At 39.9% G+C, this 26,623-nt stretch overlaps 1 protein-coding gene across 3 annotated transcripts in view; it reads right to left on the bottom strand.

Moving 5' to 3' along the window:
- Window positions 1–21,639: 21,639 nt before the first annotated feature.
- Window positions 21,640–26,623, bottom strand: part of si:ch211-247n2.1 (calcium-activated potassium channel subunit beta-2) — a 58,545-nt gene continuing 53,561 nt past the window's right edge. For all 3 annotated transcript variants that reach the window (XM_048542531.2, XM_048542530.2, XM_059650891.1), the window contains 2 exons: window positions 25,839–26,034; window positions 21,640–23,633 (listed from right to left, as the gene is read on the bottom strand). In XM_048542531.2, the coding sequence (XP_048398488.1) occupies window positions 23,343–23,633; window positions 25,839–26,034 (487 nt within the window). In that variant the 3' untranslated portion in view covers window positions 21,640–23,342. The remainder of the gene's footprint in view (window positions 23,634–25,838; window positions 26,035–26,623) is intronic.

Raw genomic sequence — 26,623 nt, 5'->3', positions numbered from 1 at the left:
GACTAATAGCTCTGTGTGTCCCAGAGTAATACAGCTAGGCTTCCACGGTTCTGCAAACAATAGCACTCAGCTGCATGATGAATTGCATGCTATCCTTTATTTTAAAGAATCAAGCATTTATCTTCTAGATAAAATAATTTCTGCAAACCTCTGCATTTGGCAATGTGGATGTACCCTAGAATATGTTGGAAGTGTTGTGGGAAAAGTTTGGATTTGTAAGTGCTGCTGAACCTTCACAAGGAGGACAGAGGATTAGTTGGCTTATTCACGAAGGGATTATACAAGATATGACAGAAGAAATCGCAGTAGCTCTACGTCTGCAGCATGACAGAGATGAAATAAAACCCATGGAGCACTATACATACCCTCCCATCTTAGAGCCAATTTATCTATTCTTGACTGGAGTTTACTCGGAAGATCAGCCAATTTATCCAGTATCACAGTGTGTAAGCCTGTTGATGGTCTCTTGTATGTTCTCCCATTGAGAAATTCAGAATCCTTTACATGCAAACTCATCCACAACCTCATGATTTCTGAATTAATTAAACTTATCCCCAACTTCACTTGCAGCCCACTGTTACCTGGATGCACATGTGCTGAACCAACCTGAGAATAGCAGCCTCGTTTTGTGCAGTATCTAAACAGGTTACTGCAAATGTTATTCTTTTCTTCCCTGGGCTGCTGTAGCTTAATAAAGTAGCTTGAGCTGAGGAGGAACATAAAGTATGGCTTGGAAGATGCAGCGTTGTTGTCTCCTGTCAGTTGTAGTCCTTTCACTTCTATGTTACAGCATCTTGTTCTGCAAGCAAGGTGGAGGAATGTCAGTGATTTTTCAGTGTTACATTTGTGTAATGTGCTGAATGGCTGTTAGTATGTGGAGGCATTGACCGGGGAGAGAGAGTCTGATGTCATTATTAGACCTGTGAGGTTGAGGTGGAGCTTCTGGATGTTTGGCCTGAGCCCTGAATGCTGCTGAATGTAGCTGGGTAAATGATGAGGGTGTGGTGCATTGAGAGTTCATGGTATTGTTCATAGATGTCATGTGAACATGTATTCACTGACATTATCCTTCATGATGGATTAAATTTCTTGAGTCTTTGTTGACAAGTCTTGCAGTTGATTCGCCAGACCTACCTACTTCCTGTTCCAGCTGACATTGGTCTAAGAATGCCTCCTAGCCTGTCATGGAACCATGACATCTTCCCTCGTCAATCTTCATAGTCCTAGTTCCCACGTTTAAAAACCCCAGCAATATTCTTCAATACAGCTTTTCTTTAAGAAGTACCAATTGGCATTAAGAAGAGTAGGCTGACTGCTTCCTTACATGTACCTTCCAGCAAAGCACTCTAAAAGTGGTTATTATGTGTTAGATTGCTATATGAGGAAATGAATGAGAAGAAATCCACAATGTTCGAACTGTACACAATAAGAATTGTCATCCTAACAAGAATTGCCATCTGGTGATTTAGGAAAATGTTATAATTTTCATTTTTCTGTATCAAACCCAGTCCCCCACTAAACACATATAGTCATTTTTCAGAGTAACTGAAAGCCAGTTATTCAGAAATTTTAATTTCTGGTCATGATATTATTAAATGAGCAGGAAAAATTGTTCGAGCTCATTCTTTATAAGTCACTGATCTAATGCAAAATGTATAAGTAGATTTGGTGAGATCAGACAACACTGATATTGCTTGCAACTACTGCAAACTTCCTGTCCTTGGCTTAGGATTTCTTCATAGCCTAAAACATCAATTTGTAATTAAACTAACAAACTACTTTGGTGTCCTAAAGATGTTAAACATAAGAAATAATACAGATCAGAAGTGCCCTTCAGCATGTTTCCATTTCCCTTGACTTTTTCTTCCATGCGTGTGTGAAAGGTTGAACAGCAAACTGACTCTAAAGTAACAAGAACAAAAACAGAAATTGCTGGGAAAGCTCAGCGATGCTGGCAGGATTTGTGGAGAGAAATCAGTGTTAACGTTTCGAGTCGAGTAACTTCAGAACTTGGTCACAGCGTCCGCAGTTTCTTCTGTAAAACATTACAGAAACAATTGCAATTCACAGCATCAACACAAGAGGGCAATGTTAGACAACACTATCATTTTAAAAGAAGCCAAATCTTATTTCTGCTCTATATTTGCTATTGTGTGTTGTTTCAGAAAAAAAATCTTTAAAATCTTAAGCTGGCAGATCCTTGTTTTTCTACTATTAATTGAAAATTGATCCAAACCTAAAATAGAAGCAGAATGTACTGGAGAATCTGAACAAGTCTAGCAGCATCTGTGGAGAAACAGTTAATTTATCAAATCCAGTATGACACTTTGGAATGAGTCAGAATGAAGAAAAGCCATATTGGACTCAAATGTTAACTCAGCTTCGCTCTCAACATCTACTGAAAGGCTACTGAGTTTTCCAGCACTTTCTGCTTTTATTTCAGATATCTAGAAACCACAATGGTTAGCTTTTATTAGAGTCCAAATCATATCTTCTCAGATTCATATTTTACTTGTTACTGCTTACACAGAATGCAAAGACTCGTAGAATAATTACAACACAAGAGACCATTTGGACTATTGTGTTTGTACCAGCTGTGTGAATGAACAACTGAACTATGCCAACACCTCAATTTCCCCCCAAAATGCCTCCAATCTTTTGTCTTCAGGTAGTTATATAATTCTCTTCTGAAAGCCATGACTGAATGTGAATTAAGCATACTTTCAGGCAATGTATTCCAGATCTTAACCACTCATTGTAAAAAAAAAGTTTCTATTTGCATTAGCAAAAGAATCATAAGAAATTATGTTAATTTGGGCTCCTCTCTTTCTATCATTAGGTACAGCTTTTGTCTATTGACTCTGTCCAAATTACTCATAGTCTTCTCTCTTGTAAGCAGAACAACCCCACCTATCATTATCCCTCTATAATTTAAATATTTTAATGATGTGAGAAATTGTGAAAAGAATGCTCAAATAGTCAGATGGTTGTACTGAACTATACTGAAATTGTTAGAAAAAAAGTATGCCTTTGAACATTTTCATGTTGCACCCATCAGGTCAGTGTTGCAAGAAGACCAAATCTCAAATGAGAACAACAATTTACAATGCATGTGAATAGGATGCTGATTTGTTGATGATTGAAGTCTGAATTGGGAGAGGCCCCATCCTTTGTAAATGCAAAGAATGTGGCCACAAATTGCACCTTTCGTTAAAAGCTTACGAAGAGATCTTGTGGTACAGTGAAACTGTCCCTACCACTGAACCAGTGGGACCTGCCTCAAATCCTATCTTCTCCAGGATGAATCCTAACAAGATTACATCTGAACAAATTTATTAAAAATATTTTACAAGTGTAAGGAATAGACATCCCCTGTGGTATTCTCCATGACAATGCCTGTACCAATCACGGATCAACTTGTCTGGTTTGAATTTGTTGACTTCATTTCTATTTCAGTTGGAAGACCTGATTACCTTTGTTATATCCAGAGCCTGGGAGAGTTTCCCCAATTTGTTAAGGTTCCAGATGGGACACCTCAAATCATTAAGATGCCAGAGGAGGAGGGATAAACAGACTCCCCTTTTTTGTATTTCACCCACCCCTTTTATTGTTCACAAAGTTAATTTAAAAATGGATCCACGTGGATATCTTTCTTCCAGATCAAATTAACTTATGTTTTAAAGGGAGATAATTTAACCAGCTTTTATGAGTGAACCAGAAGTCAATTCATTAATGACTAAATGTGAGAAGAATTAGGAACACAACACTCATACATACAGGTTTGAAATAAGGACCGAATCCAAAAAGATAAAATGAATGAATGGTTTTACTTGAACGAACGAATGAATGAATGATTTTATTGTTATGTGCAGTTTACAGTGAAAAGCTTCCACTATTGCCATGATCCAGCGTCATTTTGAATGGTTTAAGAATAAAAAAAAATACAGCTTAAAGAGAGTCCATTACCCTTCCATCACTGCTTCACAAACGTCAGTGTCAGACCCAATAACATTGAAGCCACTGTTCCTCAGGCGCCAAGTTTGGCCACTGAGCCTACCTTGCCAATGTCCCCTCCGCCAATGTAGCAGCCTATACAGGATCCCATGCTCACCCTCTGTCAGTACCTCCTGATACTGCTGCTAGGCTCCCACTCTGGGCTTACCAGCCACCTTGCCACTGTGTACACAACAATGATGTACGGATCAGTCTCTGATTTTTTTCATGAAGATTGGACAGTTGAACATTGGTATTGACATTGGTAATTGACCAGTCGGTAGCAAGATTCTTAGTTTTGCAGGTTGGTTGAGATTCTGCTAATCTGATTCCTTTCAACCTAGACAAAGTTCCTGTATTCAGAAGAGAGAGCTCTTTTGTTTCCGGTTTCATTTTGTCAGGCTTGCAGAGGGACAGAAACAGATACTGAGAAACAAAGCATGGTGGAGGAAATGGATGTTTGTGGATCTGGTGTCAATCAAACAGGCTGCTTTGTCCTGGATAGTGTCAAGTGTTACGAGTATAGTTGGAGCTGCACCCAAACTGGCAGGTGGGGAGTATTCCATCACACTCCTGCCTTGTGCCTTGCAGATGATGGACAGTCTCCGGGGATTCAGGAGGTGAGTTACTTGCCGCAATATTCCTCACCTCGTACCTGTTCTTGTAGCCACTGGGTTTATGTGGCAATTTGAGTTAAGTTTCTGCTCTATGGTAACTCCCAAGGATGTTGACTGTGGGGTTTCAGTGGTGGTAACATGATTGAATATCAAGGAACAGTGGTTAGATTATCTCTTATTGGTCATCGCCTGGTATTTGCATAGTGCGAAATGTTACTTGCCACTTCTCAGCTCAAACCTGGAGTTCTCTTGCAGAATTTGTCAAAATCTCAGCTGTGTACACACTCTCATTTAATTCTGTCTGTTCAGCATCTTATCATAGACATCTCCTTTGCTTCCTTTGAATTCCAATGCTTTAAATTTATTGGGTTTTCCCAATTCTAACTGCTTAATTTTGCCAAGTCCTATTTTGATTTGAGATTCTAAAGTCTTTTGCATCTTCTCCTCTCTTCTCCATCATTAAGTGGCCAAGTCTTCCACCATTACTGCATTATCCTTGGAACTCCATACCTGAACTGTTTCTCTTGTTCTATCTCTTTCCATTTTTAGAAGCTTCCTCAAAATTTACTTCTTTCAGCAACTTTCATAACCATTCTGGTATACTTCAGTAAGTATTTCCCCATGATGCTCAAATCTGTTGGAGGAATATTACTGCAAGTTGATTTAGCTTGATTTTTGAAGTATATCTATGTTTCTTGTTATATTTTAAAGGTACTCCTGGTTTCAAAGGAAACCATTTCCAGTAAACCACATCTAAAACAAACGTGTATGTCCTTCTCTTTCCTTAGGTTTACGTTTAGTGTTTCTAAATGATACTGCAATTGTAGAAAAAAATCCAATGTGAAATGTAAAAACTTAGTCATTAAATTTAGCAAACATTGGGAGAGTCTGTATCCTACACGTAGTCAGGAAGTTGCTAGACAGCTGTGCACTGTGAGCTGTTGGCTACATTCCAGGATAGTTGTCATGAGCAGCAGCAGACAAATAATATTCTTGCCAAGTAAGGTCTTCGATGACATTAGTATAGATTCTCTGTGCTGCTGAATAGATGTTTTCTCTTTTGGAGTTACTGAGGCCAAAATGGTTTTTATAAACCGTTTGTTTTGCTAACTCAGTATTCAGTTAAATTGCCCTGAAAATCATTGGAACGTGTTAACAAAAGTGAAAGATCGCATTAGATCAAATTAAGTGGCTAAAGAAAACACAAGAAAAGCCTGAGGACTGGGATCAATTTAGAATGCATCAAAAGAGGACCAAGAAAAGGAGTTAGAAAAGGGGAAGAGAATATAATGTAAATGAGCGAGACATAAAAGTAGACTGTAAAAGCTTATTTAAGTACATAAAAACAGTAACTAAGGCAAATGTGGGCCCACTATAAGTACAAACAGGGGACTATTAGTAGAAAACAGGAAAATGGCAGACAAACTAAACAATTGCTTTGCATCTGTCTTCATGCAAAAAGATACAGAAAATCTCTCAATCAGGAGTACAAGTTCAAATTCAGGAACTAAAATAAATTAACATTGTATAAAGGTAGTTCTGAAAAATTAGATTAATGGTTGGTAAGTCCCCTGGGCCAGATGAACTTCACCCCAATGTGTTGAAGCATGTGACTAGTGAAATATTAGACTCTTTGGTAGTTATGTTTAAAAACTATGGATTTTCAAAAGGCTCCTGTGGACTGAAAAATAGCAAACATAGACTATACTATTGAAGAAGGGAAGAAAATGGAGTATAGAGAACTACACACCTGTTAGTTTAATGTCAATAGTCTGGAAAATGTTGGAATCTATTATAAAGGACGTGATAAATAGAAAGGAGGGGTAAAATTTAGCAGAATCAAAATCGATTTATGGTAGTAAAATCACGTTTGGCAAACTTGGAGGTTTGTTTAGGATGTTATTTCCAGCATAGACAGAGAATAAATTAAAACAGTGAGTTTTCAGTGGGCTTTTGATAATGTCAAGTACAGGTTAGTAAAAATAAAGAACATGGGATTGTGAAAATGTCCAGTATTGAATAAGAATTGTTTAACAGACAGAAAACAGACAGTAGGAGTAAATGGATCATTCTTAGGATAGCAGGCTGTTATTATTGGGGTAGGTAGCACAAGGGTCAGTGCTGGGTCCACAAATATTCACAATCTACACAAATGATCTGGATGCAGGGACTTATTGTAACATTTCTAAATTTATTAATGATAGGAAACTTGGTAGGAAAGTGACTTGTGGGGAGAATGTAATGTTTGCTGTATTTGCAATTGAGGGTCACCAGATTAATCCCTGGGACAGTGGTACTGTCTAATGATGAGAGATTGAGGACAGAGGTTGTGTATTTCCTAACATTTTGAAAAGTGAGACTGACCTCATTGAAACTTACAAAATTCTTACAGGGCATCAGAGGATGGATGCAGAGGTTTCCCCAGCTAAAACCAGGGAACATCATCTCGGGATAAGTTTTAGGTTTAATTAATTTAGAGATGACGAGAGATTCATTGTTTCAGGACTGTAGAAGCCCAATCATTTAGCGTGGTCAAGTTGGATATTTTGATATATTTTTGGAGTCTAATAACATCCAAGGCAATGGAAATAATAGGGTAAAGTGACACTGAAGTAGATTATTAGCTATGATCTAACTGAACAATACAGAAAGCTTAACAGGTTGAATAATGTACTTTTCTTCCTAATGAAAGCAGGCCAGTTACAATTGGCTGAACCAGAAGTACTGTGTTTCTATCTCCTAATCAGATGTAACAAGCAAAACAAAATCATGTCAGAATTTGTCAGAGCAATGTCTGATATACAAGTGAAAACAGTGACAGGATTATGCGATATTGTCTAACCAATTTAGGTACAGGCACAACTTTGATGACAGCTGTCAAAGCAAACAAACTTAACTTCAGAATTATTTTGTCTTCATGCCAGAATTATCAGCAGCATAAAATATACAGCAGTTCCAAGATGTGTAAAGAAAGTGATCAATGTTTAATTTGCTTCAGCAAACATTCTTATCTTGCTTTCTACTGCAACATAACAGAAATATGCAATGTCTTAGTGCTTGGATTCTGAGAAGTTGGGAGGATTGGAATATAGCAGTATGGTGCTCCTATTCCTTTCCACAACACTAGATCCTCCATAAGTAGGCAAGTGCTCTACTCTTTATGACCAGCACATTTGAAATCAGCAGCTTCATATTATTTAAGTCACAACATGCTTTCTAACATCTTCATTTTAAGGTAATCCACTATTCCACCAGTAATTGATTCAGAAGAAACAAATAGTGGATGCGGGGAGATCAAGATGGTCTTCTTGAATGTCGACATGATGTTCAGTGTGGAAGATCAGGACTCCAGCTAAGAACACGTATAATAAATTCCTGCAATCCACAGCAATCACAGGGCATACCATCCAAATATTGAGATAGATTTGGAAGATTTCATTATATGAACCAACTCATTTCATTGTTTGTTGGATGCTGCACAAGCTTTCCCTGGAAAGAGTGAAAATCATGAAGATCTGGAGAATGAAGATCCCAGGCAAATTTGGATGACACAATAGAAAATTAACACCACTTGACATTTTGCCCAGGGATATGCATTCAGCCATGAAGTCTTGTATTTTCTATGTACCTCATAAAACTCATATTTGTGCAACCTGATGAACCAATGTTTGCAATATTTTCTGCCAGGATTATATTAGGTGTCTGACTGCTGCAAGTGCCTAAAAATCTCTTAAAATGAAAATAATTCTTGACTATTGGTATTCATCCAAGCTTTGTGGAGAATCTGCTGCAATTGGAATACTTTGACTAATGTGTTCCCTTGCTCACTCATACCAACACAGCTGACTTTCACATGCCAAGAGACATTCGCACTTGCCCTATTTTCAGTCTTTTCAAAGCACTTTTATTTTTAAATCTAATACAGAGTATTAGTTCTAATTTTCTGCTTGAATATGAACTGATCTGCTTATGTAAACTTTGATTAAATATTACACGTCCTTTTCCCACCTTTCAGAAGACTTTTCAAATTTTAATGCTGACCTCATTTGTGTTAGCTTTTTAGATTTTTCTGTTGCACTTTGTTTAGTGCTTCTGTGAAAAAAAAAACAAGTATTCAGGGCTGTTAGAGATAATGGGAACTGCAGATGCTGGAGAATCCAAGATAATAAAATGTGAGGCTGGATGAACACAGCAGGCCAAGCAGCATCTCAGGAGCACAAAAGCTGACGTTTCGGGCCTAGACCCTTCATCAGAGAGGGGAATGGGGTGAGGGTTCTGGAACAAATAGGGAGAGGCGGACCGAAGATGGAGAGAAAAGAAGATAGGTGGAGAGTATAGGTGGGGAGGTAGGAAGGGGATAGGTCAGTCCAGGGAAGAGGGACAGGTCAAGGAGGTGGGATGAGGTTAGTAGGTAGGAAATGGAGGTGCGGCTTGGGGTGGGAGGGAGGGATGGGTGAGAGGAAGAACAGGTTAGGGAGGCAGAGACAGGCTGGGCTGGTTTTGGGATGCAGTGGGGGGAGGGGAAGAACTGGGCTGGTTTTGGGATGCAGTGGGGGAAGGGGAGATTTTGAAGCTGGTGAAGTCCACATTGATACTATTGGGCTGCAGGGTTCCCAAGTGGAATATGAGTTGCTGTTCCTGCAACCTTCGGGTGGCATCATTGTGGCACTGCAGGAGGCCCATGATGGACATGTCATCTAAAGGATGGGAGGGGGAGTTGAAATGGTTCGCGACTGGGAGGTGCAGTTGTTTATTGCGAACCGAGTGGAGGTGTTCTGCAAAGCGGTCCCCAAGCCTCCGCTTGGTTTCCCCAACATAGAGGAAGCCACAAATGCCAACTCTCCGACACCTCCTCCTACCGCCCCCTTCATCATGACCTCACCCCCGAGCACCAAACCATCATCTCCAACACCATTCATGACCTCATCACCTCAGAGGCCCTCCCACCACAGCCTCCAACCTTATTTTTCCCAAACCCCGCACGGCCCTTTTCTATCTCCTTCCTAAAATCCACAAACCTGACTGCCCTGGTCGACCCATTGTCTCAGCCTGTTCCTGCCCCACCGAACTCATCTCCACCTATCTGGACTCCATTTTCTCCCCTTTGGTCCAGGAACTCCCTACCTACATCCATGACACCACCCATGCCCTCCACCTCCTCCAGAACTTCCAATTCCCTGGCCCCCAACACCTCATTTTCACCATGGACGTCCAGTCCCTATACACCTGTATTCCGCATGCAGGTGGCCTCAAGGCTCTCCACTTCTTCCTGTCCCGCAGGCCCGACCAGTCCCCCTCCACCGACACCCTCATCCACCTAGCCGAACTCGTCCTCACCCTCAACAACTTCTCTTTCGATTCCTCCCACTTCCTACAGACAAAGGGGGTGGCCATGGGTACCCGCATGGGCCCCAGCTATGCCTGCCTCTTTGTAGGTTATGTGGAACAGTCCCTCTTCCGCACCTACACAGGCTCCAAACCCCACCTTTTCCTCTGTTACATTGATGACTATATCGGCACCGCCTCTTGCTCCCCAGAGGAGCTCGAACAGTTCATCCACTTCACCACCTTCCACCCCAACCTTCAGTTCACCTGGGCCATCTCCAGCACATCCCCCACCTTCCTGGACCTCTCAGTCTCCATCTCAAGCAATCAGCTTGTAACTGGTGTCCATTGCAAGCCCACCAACTCCCACAGCTACCTAGAATACACCTCCTCCCACCCACCCTCCTGCAAAAATTCCATCCCGTATTCCCAATTCCTCCGCCTCCGCCGCATCTGCTCCCACGATGAGGCATTCCACTCCCGCACATCCCAGAAGTACAAGTTCTTCAAGGACCACAACCTTCCCCCCACAGTGGTCGAGAACGCCCTTGGCCGCGTCTCCCGCATTTCTCCCAACACATCCCTCACACCCCGCCCCCGCCACAACCGCACAAAGAGGATCCCTCTCCTTCTCACACACCACCGCACCAACCTCCGGATACAACGCATCATCCTCCGACACTTCCGCCATCTACAATCTGACCCCACCACCCAAGACATTTTTCCATCCCCACCCTTGTCTGCTTTCTGGAGAGACCACTCTCTCCGTGACTCCCTTGTTCGCTCCACACTGCCCTCGAACCCCACCACACCCGGCACCTTCCCCTGCAACCACAGGAAATGCTAAACTTGCCCCCACACCTCCTCCCTCACCCCTATCCCAGGCCCCAAGATGACTTTCCATATTAAGCAGAGGTTCACCTGCACACCTGCCAATGTGGTATACTGTATCCATTGTACCCAGTGTGGCTTCCTCTACATTGGGGAAACCAAGCGGAGGCTTGGGGACCGCTTTACAGAACACCTCCACTCGGTTCGCAATAAACAACTGCACCTCCCAGTCGCGAACCATTTCAACTCCCCCTCCCATTCTTTAGATGGCATGTCCATCATGGGCCTCCTGCAGTGCCACAATGATGTCACCCGAAGGTTGCAGGAACAGCAATTCATATTCCGCTTGGGAACCCTGCAGCCCAATAGTATCAATGTGGACTTCACCAGCTTCAAAATCTCCCCTTCTCCCACCGCTTCCCAAAACCAGTCCAGCCTGTCTCTGCCTCCCTAACCTGTTCTTCCTCTCACCCATCCCTCCCTCCCACCCCAAGCCGCACCCCCATTTCCTACCTACTGACCTCATCCCACCTCCTTGACCTGTCCATCTTCCCTGGACTGGCCTATCCCCTCCCTACCTCCCCACCTATACTCTCCTCTCCACCTATCTTCTTTTCTCTCCATCTTCGGTCCAACTCCCCCTCTCTCCCTATTTATTCCAGAACCCTTACCCCATCCCCCTCTCTGATGAAGGGTCTAGGCCCGAAACATCAGCTTTTGTGCTCCTGAGATGCTGTTTGGCCTGCTGTGTTCATCCAGCTTCACACTTTGTTATTCAGGGCTGTTGACTGTTATTCAGTGATCTACAGTAGAATAACACATCTCTATATTTCAAATAAATAATGTATCAGGTTGACTGTGATGTCTATTATGGTTTCATATATACCTTCCATGTCAAGATACTGGACAGTAGCTGGGAGTCTTGGAACGAAACCCCAAAGATGAATCATTATGTTCAGAGAAGGACTGGGAGATTAACTAATTTATGTTAGTCCAATAATTGCCAAATAGTGAAGTGGCAGTACCAACCTGGTAGAAGGAATACGAGAAAATGTTTAACAACAAAAAGAAATCACAGTAAAGGAATGTAAATAAAAATTGGATTTAGTTTTCTACCTTTGGCCTCATTTGTTTGCATACTTGGCTTTAGTTAGCAGGGTGCTAAGTGGAATTCGTCATTTAAAAGCCAACTAACTCTTGCCAGTAGTTTTGTTTTTGCAGCTGTGAAACCATGGTTTTGTAAAATGTAATAATTCATTTAATAAACCTTGAGAAAAAACTGTCATAAAAGTATTAATTAAGAAATTTTGGAGCACAATTGTCAGTGCTCGAGGTTTTTAGAGCATTCTATAAATAAGTCATAAATATGGTTCACTACTTCAATAACAACTCTAGTTTATTTCCAGCATTCTGCAACAGTTCTTGAAAAGTTGTTTTTTTTTGCCTCTCTAATGATTAAACTTGGACTATTTATTCTCTGCAAAAATGCTATATTATGCAACTAAAACTAACCGTTCCTTTCTACTTTACACATTTGATCTTACGCCCAGAAACGCAGTTGAGACAGCAGCAGAGTGCCAAGAGCTCTAACTCACTAGCAAAATATTGTGATTTCTCAGATTTTTTATACCAGCACCTTCAGGCAGTCTAATCAATTTCTGAGTAAATGGTTTTACATTTGCCCAAGTCATTAAACCATCTGGTATGTAACTGAGTGCACGGATCACGTTGTCAGTCTCTATTGTGTTGATGTGGCTGCTGTAGCTAGAAATGAATAACATTAAAGATTGGAAAATGTGCAGTTCAAATTAGCAGAGCTATATCACTGTTGAGATTCTTTTAAAGGAGTGTTCAAACAAGATCAGCCCAAATAGCAAAAAGGACTTTTTGTTTTTGACACGGCGCTGCATTACTTTCTAATTGATCACTGGAATGTCATCCTGTAAAAGTGTGATGCTTCATTTTAGTTTTGCACAATACTTTCTATTTAAAGAAATATGGTCAGTCATTAAAGCCTTGGTGATCAATGATGGAATAACCTCAAACTGTACGTTCCTTAGCATACAAACCGAGTAAAATGCCAAGATTAACATACTAGTGGCATACGAGAGAATGCTGATGAGCATGCACAGAGATGATACCTGCATTGACTGGCTGCCAGACAACAGCCTGGCTCAGTCACGGACCATGGAGGAGTCTGATTCCAACCTGGCAGAGGCCATTTTACAGATTTTTGGAGCCACTAATTGCAGCTCCTCCTGCATCGCACGGTCATCCTGCAGATCCAGAATGCTGTCCTTGCTGTTTCTAGGCTTGTAATAACCCTTGTGTTGTCTCCCCACAGCTCCCATCTCCCAACACTCTGACCGGTCAGAATGCAGCAACAGAAGTTACTTGCCATTTAAAATTTTTCGTTAATGATATATGGGTGCCACTAGATGGCATTTATTTACTTACTATCCATCCATAGTTGCTCCTTAGAAAGTGGTGGTGAGCTGCGTTCTTGAATTGTTGAAGTCCATTCACTGTAGGCAGACCCCAAAGTTATTACAGAGCGAGTTCCAGGAGTTTAATCCATGGAATTGGGTACCTGGCCCTTTAAATAACACTAGTACTCCCTGCAGCTTCATGTCGTTTGCAGACGAAAAATAAAAAGGTACCTTCATACAGGTTGCTCAAACGTCAGATCCATGTCTTATACAGCCAGATGAGCTATGCAATGTTAGGACAGCGTGGATTCAAGGTCTTCTGTCACGTCCAGTGGTCGCAACTGTATCCTAGGAAGCAGTAGTTGTCTCCACTATGTGAGTAGATTCGAGCTCTTTGTTTCCAACCACTCTCAATGAATCAATTCCTACTGCTCAACAGTATCATTTAGAAATTTGTTTTCTATGTGTATTGTATCATTTAACCATTAGGATGATAAATTTTGAAAGGATGAGCACCGCTCACTTTAATTAATAATAGCAGGTGATATCAATTTACGGGTTATACTGATTTCCTACTTGTTTTCAAAAAAAAAATTGGGGCTTTGCAGAGGGGGCATTACATCACAGAAAAGGCTGTGAACATTTGGAGTTCTCCACTAGAGATGTGGGTGCTCAGCTGTTGAGCATTTTCAGGTCAAATAGCAGCAGGAATTTTGATTCTAACAAAATCAAAAGATATGGGGACAGTGCAGGAAGGTGTATCTGAAATAGAAGAATAGCTATGATATTATTCAATGGAGGACAGGCCTGAGGGCCAACACCTTTCAATATTATTGCAATTACACTGAATTCATACAATTCACAGACAATGCAACCTGAGGACAGTCGGAATGACAATTTGTTTTACCATGATTTGGGTGTTTCCTAAAGTTCTTTCAAGACTGGAAGATTAAGTTATATGAACGAATTGCAAAACACCAAAGTCAATATTTGTACAGATGATAGTCACTGCCAGACATGAATTCCTCCTTTCCCCAAACCCCTCAGAACTTAAACAGCCAAGCTCATTCCTGGCTCCTACAATGTCTACAGGCACCAGCAGGGCATGTTTAATTCTGCCTGATTGATGAAGACGTAGTGGTGTAGCTAAAATTGCACTGTTCTCCTTAGTAGGGTAGTGAGCTGCAGGTATAGCGTTCTGGAGTTGTAGCCTTGTAGTAGTTAACATCTTCCAGCTGCCACTTTGCACCAAAAAATGAGAACACATTCAGTTGAGTTGAATTCTGACAGTTATAATTTACTGTGTTGCTAGCTCAAATTGCAGCTTTAAACCACACAGCCTAGCTTCCTGCAATGAGTTTAAATCTATCCTCAAGAATCTACACATGATCCTGTTTTCACATGCAACCACAGGTTAAGGTAAACTTTAAGTTTACCTTCACTAGAATGGCAAAACGCCACTACCCAGAATTAGACCATAAGATATAGGAGTGGAGGTAAGGCTATTTGGCCCATCAAGTCCACTCCACCATTTAAATCATGGCTGATGGGCATTTCAACTCCACTTACCCGCACTCTCCCCGTAGCCCTTGATTCCGTGTGAGATCAAGAATTTATCGATCCCTGCCTTGAAGACATTTAACGTCCCGGCCTCCACTGCGCTCCGTGGCAATGAATTCCACAAGCCCACCACTCTCTGGCTGAAGAAATGTCTCCTCATTTCAGTTTTAAATTTACCCCCTCTAATTCTAAGGCTGTGCCCACGGGTCTTAGTCTCCCTGCCTAATGGAAACAACTTCCTAGCATCCACCCTTTCTAAGTCATACATTATCTTGTAAGTTTCTACTAGATCTCCCCTCAACCTTCTAAACTCTAATGAATACAATCCCAGGGTCCTTAGCCGTTCATCGTACGTTAAACCTTCCATTCCAGGGATCATCCGTGTGAATCTCCGATGGACATGTTCCAGCGCCAGTATGTCCTTCCTGAGGTGTGGGGTTCAAAATTGCACACATATTCTAATTGCTAAACACCATGCCTCAACTAGCATATCTTGCAAACTATCTCTCTTAATTCTCAGCTTTCAAAATAGTCTGGCAAAAATTATTACTGGAACATAAGAAACAGGATCAGAAAAAGCCCCCACCACTGTTCAATTAAAAATAAAACCTGACTGCTCTTTCATTTCAGATACACCTTCTTCCAGTATCCCCTTTTTTCCTTATTTTTGTAAGGATATAAGCATCACCAGCAGTACCAGTGTTTCATGATCTCTAACTGGCCCTTGAACTGACTGGTTTGCTGAGCTATTTCAGAAGTCAGTGAAGTGTCAATCACATTGCTGTGAGTCATATGTAGGCTAGACCAGGCAGATTTCCTTCTCTAAAGGACATTGGGAGAATGGAAAACATTTTACATAAATGGATTATAGTTTCATGGTCACTACTGAGACTAGCTTTCCAATATGCACTAATGATTTAGAAGAGGGAACTAAATGTAATATCTCCAAGTTTGCAAAAGACATGAAGCTTGGTGAGAGAGTGAACTGTGAAGAAGGTGCAGGGATAATTCAGTGTGTTTTAGGCATGTTCAGTGAATGAGCAAATACATGGCAGATGAAGCAAAGTGTGGATAAATGAAGTTATCCACTTTGGCAGTAAAAACAGGAGGGCAGATTATCTGAATAGCAATAGATTTGGAAAGGGGATGATGCAACAAGACCTGACTGGCCTCGTACACCAGTCATTGAAAGTAAGCAAGCAGGTAAAGCAGGTGGTAAAAACAACAAATGATACGTTTGTATTTATTGATAAGATTTGAGTACAGGAGCAGAGGTGTCTTGCTGCAAGTGCACAGGGACTTGGTAAGACCACATTTGGGGTATTTTGTGCAGTTTTGGTCTCTTCTTCTGAGGAAAGATCTTCTAGCTATGGTGGGAATGCAATAATCTTTTTTTACTAGACTGATTGCTAGATGGGAGAACTGACATAGGAGGAGGCACTAAAACTATGTTCACCGTAATTCAGAAGCATGAAGGCAGATCTCATAGAAACTATTAAAATTATAACACCAACCGACAGAATAAATACAGGGATGATGTTCCCGATAACCTGAGAATCGACAACCAGAGTTGGAATGCCAAATGGTCAACTCCTACTTATTTTCTATTTATTCATAGAATTCAAATTTCACTACCTTCTGCAGTGGGATTTGAACCCACATCTTCAGGATACTGATATCAGCCTAGATAGTGGGATCACTAGTCCAAGATATTTCCAATACTCCACCTACTCATTTCCATTTGTATTTAAGATCTGTCGCTCTGAATGAAATATATTCAAAAGTTCAGCATCTACAACTTCCTCAGCTGGGGGAATTCTGAAGTTTCACAACCATTTAAGTGAACAAATTGAACATTATGCTAATCTTAAATAGCTGAACCCTTATTCTAAGACTGTGACCCCAAGTTCTCTACTCTATTGTCCCAGCATCTATTTCAACCCTAAATTCCTAAATCCTTTGAAAATTACATATGTTTCAATTAGATCACGTCTTATTCTTCTAGACTCTGGGGAATATAGGCCAAATATACTTAATCACTCCTCGCAGAACAATCCCTCAATTCAGTAATGTCTAATGAATCTTTGTTGTATTCCTTCTGAGCCAGGTTTATCCTTCCTTATATTAGGAGACCAAAACTGTAGATCGTACTACACATGTGGTCTCACAAAGGCTTTACAAAATAAGAGGAATACTTCCCTCTAATACAGCAGTCCCTTTGTAATAAACGCCAACATACTGACATTCTGCACTTGCATTTTACCATTTTATGATTCATGAGCTAGAAATTTCAGAAATCTTTGTGAACCAATATTTCTAAATCTCCCACTGATTAAATCAGTAGATCCTCAGATCTGTATGTTATTTATATATAATAAAATATTGTTCCCAAGTTAGTGGGAAGATTTGCAAGTAAACCATAAATAATAAGTTCTCATATAACAATGCAATATATTACTTTTAACATTTGGACTGAATTTTATCTATGTATTCTGAACCAATTATTCCCCATCCTTTATCCAATTTACTTGAAGCTAACAGTGGGTCATAACTCTATATGGGCAATACACTTGATTTAAAAGGCTGACATAAGATTAGCCATCCATTAACTATTTCTCCAACTTTTCAGTCCCATGGATTTTCTTTTAGATTAGTCAGAGTTTAAATGATATTTACTGGATCCTGCCAAACCAGCAAATATTAAAAGGATATGCTACTGTCTTTATTTGAGAGTAGAGGAAAATCAAACCTTGCACTGTTCCTTTAACTTAATTCAGTTCATCATAGAATCCCTACAGTGTGGAAACATGCCCTTCGGCTCAACAAGTCCACACTGACCCATACAGCATCCCACCCAGACTCATCCCCCTGTAACACACCTAATCTACACAACCCTGAACACTGTGGATAATTTAGCCAATTCACCTAGCTTGCACATCTTTAGTCTGTGGGAGGAAACCCACGCAGACAGGAGACAATATGCAAACTCCACACAGTCGCCTGAGGGTGGAATCAAACCCAGGTCCCTGGTACTGTGAGGCAGCAGTGCTAATCACTGAACCACCACGCTGTGAAACAATTTTAGGGAAGTACTAGTGAATAGAATACATCCCTTGTCACTTCTACTTTTCAAACTAAAACTGCATTTAGCATTAAAACTTAGCAGTCAAGGACAAAACAAAACTTATTCTTGCTTATTAAATAGGTAACTGAAAAGGCCAAATGAATAATTCTTCCAAGTCAAGTAATTTTGGACTGTGGTACCTAACACGGCAAATTGCATAAGCTTGGATCAAGCCAAGTGGAAATTCATCCTCTTGGGAAGACACTTTAGTTCTTTTTAAGAAGTGTTTTACAATTAAAGTAATTCCCTTTTTCTGGATACTCACGTATAGGTTTCCCTTAAATTCAGATATTCTGCAGGCCAGAAATGCTGATGTAAGATTTGAAGGCTTAATCGATAAGAGGCCTTAAAGAGCTCATACTGACAAAAGCCAAAATTACACTGACACTTCCGTAAAGATTACTCCCAATTCAAAACGCACTAAGCTGATAAATATCAATCTTGAATGTAATTGAGGGGAAACACTGTGCGGCATTTATTAGATATTGAAAGAAATGGACAGCTGTTTTGGTGTCAGTGTTATCTGATCTTGGTCACACAAGTATGAAAAAAGGGTGAAATGAGAGTAGCATGAATTTTGCTGCTGCTCCCAAAACCTGAGTTACAGGTTTTTCTTGTGAATTGCCTCTGGCTTTTATATAGCAGAAGCAGAAAACTTTCACTTAAAATTATTTTTTGAACTTTTATAGTCCAAAACAAATTCACAGAGGGAAAAAAACAGGAGGGAGAGGTTGTTTCTCACATGGGAGAGGTCTGTCCACCTTTTGTTGAATGGCAACGGCTCCAGAGAGAGGTTTTTTCCCTTTTTGCACGATGGAACTCTGAAGATTTTCTTTTTCAAATTCTTTGTTATAGATACTTAAATAACAACAGGGATCAGCATTTCTTTTCTCATCGTAATCAGTAACAAATGCCAAACGTGTTCACAGAAACCCAATTGTGCAGAAACAGGCCAACCAGCCCACACCAACCCTCTGAAGAGCATCCCGTCCAGACCCATCCTCCTACCCTATCGCTACAACACTGCATTTCCCATGGCTAACCAACCTAACATCCATGGACACTATGGGAAATTTAGCATGGCTAATCCACCTAGCCTGCACGTTTGCACCGTGGGATGAAACCGGAGCACCCGGAGGAAAGCCATGCAGATACAGACAGAATGTGCAAACTCCACACATCGCCCGAGGGTGGAAATTGAAGCTGGGTCCCTGGCGCTGTGAGGCAGCAGTGCTAACCACTGAGCCACCGTGCCATCCATTCTCAGGTCCAGAGATTTGAAAGCTGTCTGATACAGGATTTGAAGAGCAGGCGTTTTTTTGGATGTTTGGATGATGGGAATTTTAGCAAAGTGTTTTTTTAAAAAATATTTTAAATGTTTAGTTTTTTTTTCTTTTGCATGCTTAAGGTTAAAATCTGTGGGTAAGGAGGGGTAGTTTTTTTAATATTTAAAGTTCTTTTAAGATCTGCTTCTTTTGAGGTTTAATGCCACTGTTGGTGTAGAGGAGACACAGAGTATGATGGTGAGCAGATTTAGAGAGGTGGTTACATAGAAGAATCAGTCAGATAGATGGGTTACTGTCAGGAATGGTAAGAAGGTTGTTCAGAAGTGTCCTGTGGCTATTCCTCTCTCAAACAGATATTCTGTTTTGGGTTCTGTGTAAGAGGAAAATAGAAATGGCAGTCAGATTTTGGGCACTAAGACTGAACCTTATGTTAAGCAGAGTTTGTCAAGATTTAAAAGAATAATCATTACAGGTGACAGCCAGGAGATTTTGTATTCGAATCAGAGAATCCAGGATAGTATGCTGTCTTCCGGGTGCCAGGGTCAAGGACATCTCAAAATGGTTGAAGCATATTGTCAAAAGAGAGAGCAAGAAGCCACAAGTTGCTGTAAACATTAGTAAGAATGACAGAGTTAGGTGGAAAGGGGTAAGGCTTTGCAGAGTGAATACAGGTGGTTAGGTACAAGGTTAAAAAGCAGATGCTCAAAGATAGTAATCTCTGGTTTATTCCCAGTGCCACATTCTAGTGACAGTAGGATTAAAAAGATGCAGATGAGGTGGGGAGCTCCTATGTAGCAGTGAAAATGGAAAGACAGTTGAGCATGGTTCTGAATCAAAACAGGGCAAGTTAACTAAAAGAGACAGACAAGAGCAAGTCAGAGAATGAGGTAATTCTGAATAATTAAACTGCATTTATTTCAATGCAAGGGGGTCTTACAGGTAAGGCTGATGAATTCTCGGCATGTATGGGAACATGGCAATTACAGAAACTTTGAGAGGGAAGGACAGCTCAATATTCTGGGTTTTAGCTGTTATAGGAAGGATAGAAAGGGAGACAAGAAAGGGAGACAAGCAAGGAGAGGAGTGGCATTTTTGATGAGGGAAAATGTTACTACTGTACTTAGACAGGATACTCTGAGGGATTGTCCAGAGAAGCTAATATGGATAGAACTTGGAAATAAGAAAGGGATGATCACTTTAATGAGATTGTACTATCAGCCTCCCAAGAGTCAGAAGGAACTTGAAAAGCAAATACGTTCAGAGATTGCAGGTATATGTAAGAATAATAGAGTTGCAATAGCAGGGGTTTTTAATTTTCCAAACAATGACTGAGACTACCATAGTGATAGAGCTTGGATGGTGAAGAAGTTATTAAATGTGTTCAAGATAATTTTCTTTGTCAAGATGTAAACCTACCTACTACAGAAGGAGCAAAACTTGTCCTGCTTTATTTCTCAAGAGAAGGTCAAGTGTTTTCATTGTTCAGACCTTTGGTTATAGGAGTCGGGATGTCATGTTGAGGTTGTACGGGAAGTTCTAGAGCTTCTTCTGGAGTACTGTGCAGTTCTGGTTGCCCTGCTGTAGGAAGGATATTCTTAAAATTGGAAAGGGTTCAGAAAAGAGTTACTGGGATGTTGTTGGGAATAGAAGGTTTGAGTTGTAAAGTTAGGTTAGACAGGCTGGAACTTTTTGCACTGGAGCATAGGAGGTTGACAGGGGTGGCCTTATAAGAGGTTTATAAAATTATGAGGGAAGTAGATAAGGTGAACAGCAAAAGTTCTTTTTGCTAAGATTGGGTGTTCAAAACAAGGGGGCATATTTTTAAAGTGAGAGCAGAAAGATTTAAGGAACAGAGAGTGGTTTGTGTGTGGAACAAACTGCCAGAGGAAGTGGTGGATGCAGGTACAGTTACAGCATTTAAAAGACATCTGGATAAGTACATGAATAAGTAAAGGTTTGGAAGGATGGGCCAAATGCAGGTAAGTGAGATTAGTTTGGTTTGGGAACATAGTCAGCGTGAATTAGTTGGACTGAACTGTCCATTTCCTTGCTGTATAACTCTATAAGTTAACCTTTCTTGTTGTGTTTAACATGGAAGGGCATAAATATTCAAAGAAAAAGGCACATACGAGTAATTCTTACACAAATTACAGAACAAAATAAATATAAAGTGGATTCACTCTCATCGGAAGATAGTGATAAACTTTCAATACTTTGCAAAATAATAATTATGAATTACAATTTTTCAGAAGCTCTGACTTGAAGTGTTTTGTAGATTTTGAAAGCAGGAGCATTATATCAATGGACTGAAAACTTTACTGAAAACAATAACAAGTGAATGATGCACACCAGTATTTCTTGCTTTTGTTTCAGATTTCAACCATTCAATTTTTATATTTGTAAAAAGAGAGTACAGTAATCTTTAACATTATGACAAGTATTAATGACTACCAATTAATCTTTTTGGTCCAGAAAGTGAAAAATTTTAAGGATAGAGTCTCACTCCTTTAATAAGATTGTTGTTGGAATTTAAAAATGTTGAATTTAAATTTGAAAACAGTTTTTATTAATTTTCTTTTCTGTCTGTTTCCCCTTACTTCAAATCAAATCTTTTCCCCCTTTTATTTCTTTTTCTGCACTTGATTTAACATTCACTCTAATACATTCTCTTTCTTGGTTCTTTCACTTTACTTCTCAATCCTCAAACCTCAAGTGCTAAGGAGATGCCTTATTGGTGCCGTCATTTACCAATGTCCCAAATACCAAGTTGCTATATCATTATCATCTCATACTTCCAGCAGTTTACCGAGACAAAGAACATTTGAGCCAAACGTTGCAGGAAAACCTTTAACAGGGCACATAGTAAAGTGGTTCAGAGACAGTAAGAACTGCAGATGCTGGAGAATCTGAGAGAACAAGTTGTAGAGCTGGATGAACACAGCAGGCCAAGCAGCATCAGAGGAGCAGGAAAGCTGACGTTTCGGGTCTAGACCCTTCTTCAGAAATTTCTCCTTCCATTTTTTTGATGATCTTAAATTAATGGCAGTCGTAATTAATTTGCATTCTTTTTGGCTGTGTTTGTGGCTGCTGGAGGATGATCACCAGAGCTCCAGTGGTGTTTCTTAGGACAGCACTTGCTTCATGAATGACCTTCCCTCCAACGTAAGGTCAGAATTGGGTATATTTGTTGATAATTATAGTTCAGTTTCACTTAGCAATTCGTCAGATAATTAAGAAGTTGATGTTTGGATTTGCCAAGACCTTGACAATATCCAGGCTTTGTCATTATCACACAGGTGCCAGGTAATAACCATCTCTAACATTAGTGAGCCGAACCATCTCCTGGGATATTCCATAGAACAAATCAGTGGCTAGGTATTCGGAGTTGAACGGCCCAGCCGACGACTCCCCAGATCTCCTCCATCAGCTCTAACATACATTGTGAATGTGATGGCATTTGTCCACTTGCTTGGATTGAGTGCAACAGTTACAGCACTCAAAACTAGGACACAATTCAAGACAAAACAATTTGTCTAAATAACACTCTTCCCACCATTTTCTTTTCAAAAATGTAGAATTTTTAAAGTAAACTATAAAGTCTCTGTTAAAAAAAAGCTACACACTGCTATTTGTACTCAGCTGACATAATGCACCCAAGCATCTGTAACTACTTCCCACTGCAGTCTCGCTGATATCTCTACCTACTTCAGTTGATTAACAAACATCAGTTATTCAAATCAAACTTTACATCTCAGACTTTGAAAAGAATTGGGTGGAAGGTACGTTATTTAGAAGTATGTAGTTAAAAATTCCTTTCTCCACATGAAAGTTCCAGGAAACACATGATAATCATGAGTAAAACAGATTGATAATTATTAGCACCAACACATTCTCAGCATTTGCAGGCACTGCTTTCACCTGCTAAGTCATTCTAAGAATGTGATTGTATTAACATCTCGTTTTGCTAATCAGTATCAGTGACTATAATACCTATGTGCAAATTAGTAACACATTTCTAAATTATTGTTTAATTATGGAGATATACAAAGTGCATTTTACATATTTAATCAACAGACATTCTAGTAAATTTTATTTGAAAATATGTAACAGAGAAATGGAATTCTTTCCTGGTAACATTTTTACATGTAAATTCTTAAGGAACTTAGGAGAAAACAGGCTATTTTTTTCTGATCTGTGACTGTTCATTGAGCAAAGACAGGTACTGTGTCAGTTTTACCATGACAATAATTACAATTCCACCAAGAAATATACAAGAAGGCCAAAAAGATAAATATAACATAGCATTAGACAAATCAAACCTTGTCAAGAGAACATTATTTTGTCGTCCTTCTGGGTCATAGTAACAAGGAAAAGAAATAGGCTGGAATTGCGTGCTATTTTCTGTCATAGAAGCTGTGAGCATTTCAGTTTCTGCACGATTCTTACTACACTTTGTAGCACAGAAACACTGAAAAAGAAAAAAAGATTCATTTTTATCCTGTGAGTCTACAGCAAACATGATGATCAGAACAGCTACAACAAGTTAGAACAATAAAAAGTTAAAGTTGCTACAGTCTTTGCAGACCACAGGGCAGTTCTCTCATTAGAGACAGAGCGATGACAGATGGTGGTTTAACTTGAGGGTCATCGTAATGCAGGTGAGGAGAGAGGTTGGGAAGGGAAGTCCTTCATGGTAATCTCAAATGTTGTGGGAATTGAACCCAAGCTGTTAGTATCACACTGCATTGCGACCCAGCTGTCTGTCCAACTAAATGCCCCTCCAGAACAATGTATGTTATTTGCAAATGTAGAATTGCCAATCCACAGCATTGTCCTAAATTCTCAAAGGAATATTAAGTTGGTAAAGCTGCTTTATCACTTGAACAGAACTGAAAACAAAAACTGCTGGCGTTCACAGCAGGTCAGGCTGCATCCACTAAGTGGAAGCAAGCTAACATTTTGAGGCTTGAAGCGTTAGCTTGCTTTGTCTTCATCGATGCTGCCTGACCCACTGCAATCTCCAACACTTTTTGTTTTCAGTTCAGATTCCAGCATCTGCAGTAATCTGTTCCTCCCTCATTACAAGATTGGTGCTGGGAGGTCTGAACCACTTTCAGATTTGGAGATCAGTTGAATGTTATTTTGTGAGCCTTAGATGCAAACTGCTGCAGCTTACTAATTGTTTTAGGATATAAAATTATAGTGTCATACATTGACTACAGCACAGAAGAAGAATAATTCAACTCACTGGCTCTCAAAAACTTCCACACTTATGACAGGCCAGCTAATAGTTCTGGTCCAAGGGAAAACCAATCAAATAATCATCCAATACCCTCTTGAATGCCTCAGTCAACAATGCCTCCAACACAGTTCCAGGCACTGTTGTGTGAACATGTTTTTTTTTCCCCTCAAGTTTGCTGTGTGCAAATCAATTTAAATCTATGCCTTCTTGTTCTCAATTTTTTTTTAAGTGCAGTAACAACTTCTCTCTATCTACTCAACCAAACACTCATGATTTTGAAAACGTCTACTAGATCTCTTCTAACCTTCTTCACTACAAGGAGAACAGTCCCAAATCTACTTGTGTCTGAAATGTCTCATCTTATAAAATTTGTGTGAATGGTGTCTGCACTCTCACCAATGCACTTACATCCTTCCTACAATGTGGTGCCCAGAACTCCACACAATACCACTTAGCTCTAACGGGTGTTTCATTTAAATTCAACCTCACCTTTTTGCGCTTGCACTCTATGCCTATATTAATAAAACCCAGGATACTCTATACCCAGGATAGTGGATGCTCTATTATCAGCTCGCTCTACCTGTCCTGCCACCTTCAGTGATCAGTACACATATACATCCAGGTGCATGGTTTGAATTTCGTCTGCCATGCGAGAGACTGGGGTTTGATTCCTTGATGGGCATTTTAAGAGGTCTTGTGGCACAGTGGTAGGATCCCTACCTTTGAGCCAGAAGGCCCAGCTTCAAGTCCCACTTGCTTCAAGGAGGTAATAACATCTGTGAACAGGATGACTGGAAAATATCTTCAAAACTTCCAAGTTTTCATTCATCCACACACTTTGAAACTGTTGTCTAATTCCAAGACCTAAATCATTATTATGTATCAGGGTCACAATACTGACTCCCAGGAGACTCCATTACAAATCTTCCTTCATCCTGAAACATTTTCATTGACCACTACTCTCTGTTTCCTATTAATTAGCCAATGTGGCATCTATGCTGCTGCTGTCCCTTTTATTCCATGAACGATATTGTTTCTCCTAAATCTGTTGTGCAACAAAGTATCTTTTGAAGTCCAAGTACAGAATATCAATAGCCTTACCCTCACCAATGAACAGAGGGATATTGTACATGATTTTCCAAGATTAAGACTGGAAATTTTCTGATATTTACAGGTGTGAAATTAGACAGTTATGTGAGTTATTATTTATAAATTGATTCCAAAATGGAACTAAAGCATCATTAAATTCGGTAAATAAGTTACCTCCATACCTCATATTACTTTGATTTAATCTTCACATATTTAAAGGCCCAGATCTCTTCACTGCCACATTACCATCCATCTCTATAAACCCCCAGCAACTTTGTCACTCACAATGTATTTGAATGGCTCATTATCATTGGAATGAAATTCCATAATACAGTTCCTTACCTCAGGATTAAAGCGTGCACTTTCATGCGTGTGGTGTAGCAAAACTCTCGACCCTGTTGAGGATAGATTGACATATATTTGCACGCAAGGATACTCTGAAGGCTTCCAACATTTTGACACACAGTTGTGTATGCATTTCTTACAATTTGTAATTCTGGTTTCAAGAATAGTGCATGTCGATTCCTGTGTCCAAACACTAGGAACATGAAAGAAAACTAGACATCAGAACATGGTCTTCTTTTAGTAGGTTGGCTGTAATAAAAATACAGATTTAGGAGCCACATTGTTATTCCACTCAAGCTTTTAGCAAATAATTGTAAATCCACTTCATCACTTCATTCTTGTAATCGATATTCAACACCAACAATTCCCAGAGCTTTTCTAAGTTAACAGTAAAACATGTGAAATTAAACTTTTACTTCAGGATTTATTGGTTCATTAAGAAATAAACAGTCATAGTTGAAATTTACAACGATTTTAAAAATCATTCTGTGAATCATAACAAGAAACAAAATATTAGGCCTGAAATTTGACTCCAGGATTAGGAATCCAGAATTGGAACAATTCCTGGTTCCACAAATGCAACCCAGAAAAATATGCCTTGGAAATTGGAAAGCTAGTTCCAAGGGATCAAGTTTTACGAGAATCAAGGAGTATGATGCCAGAAAGAGTGGAAACTGCTGGCTATGGAGGCAGAACAAGGAGAAGGTCTATCTCAATACAACAGCATTCTATCAAAAACAACAAAATTGAAAACAAATAAAGGAAAAACTAGCCTTCCCAAA

The sequence above is a fragment of the Stegostoma tigrinum genome, chromosome 14, assembly GCF_030684315.1.
Source record: "Stegostoma tigrinum isolate sSteTig4 chromosome 14, sSteTig4.hap1, whole genome shotgun sequence".
Lineage (NCBI taxonomy): Eukaryota > Metazoa > Chordata > Chondrichthyes > Orectolobiformes > Stegostomatidae > Stegostoma > Stegostoma tigrinum.
The sequence above is the reverse complement of the archived record's forward strand: the minus strand, read 5'-3'. Positions and strand labels throughout refer to the sequence as shown.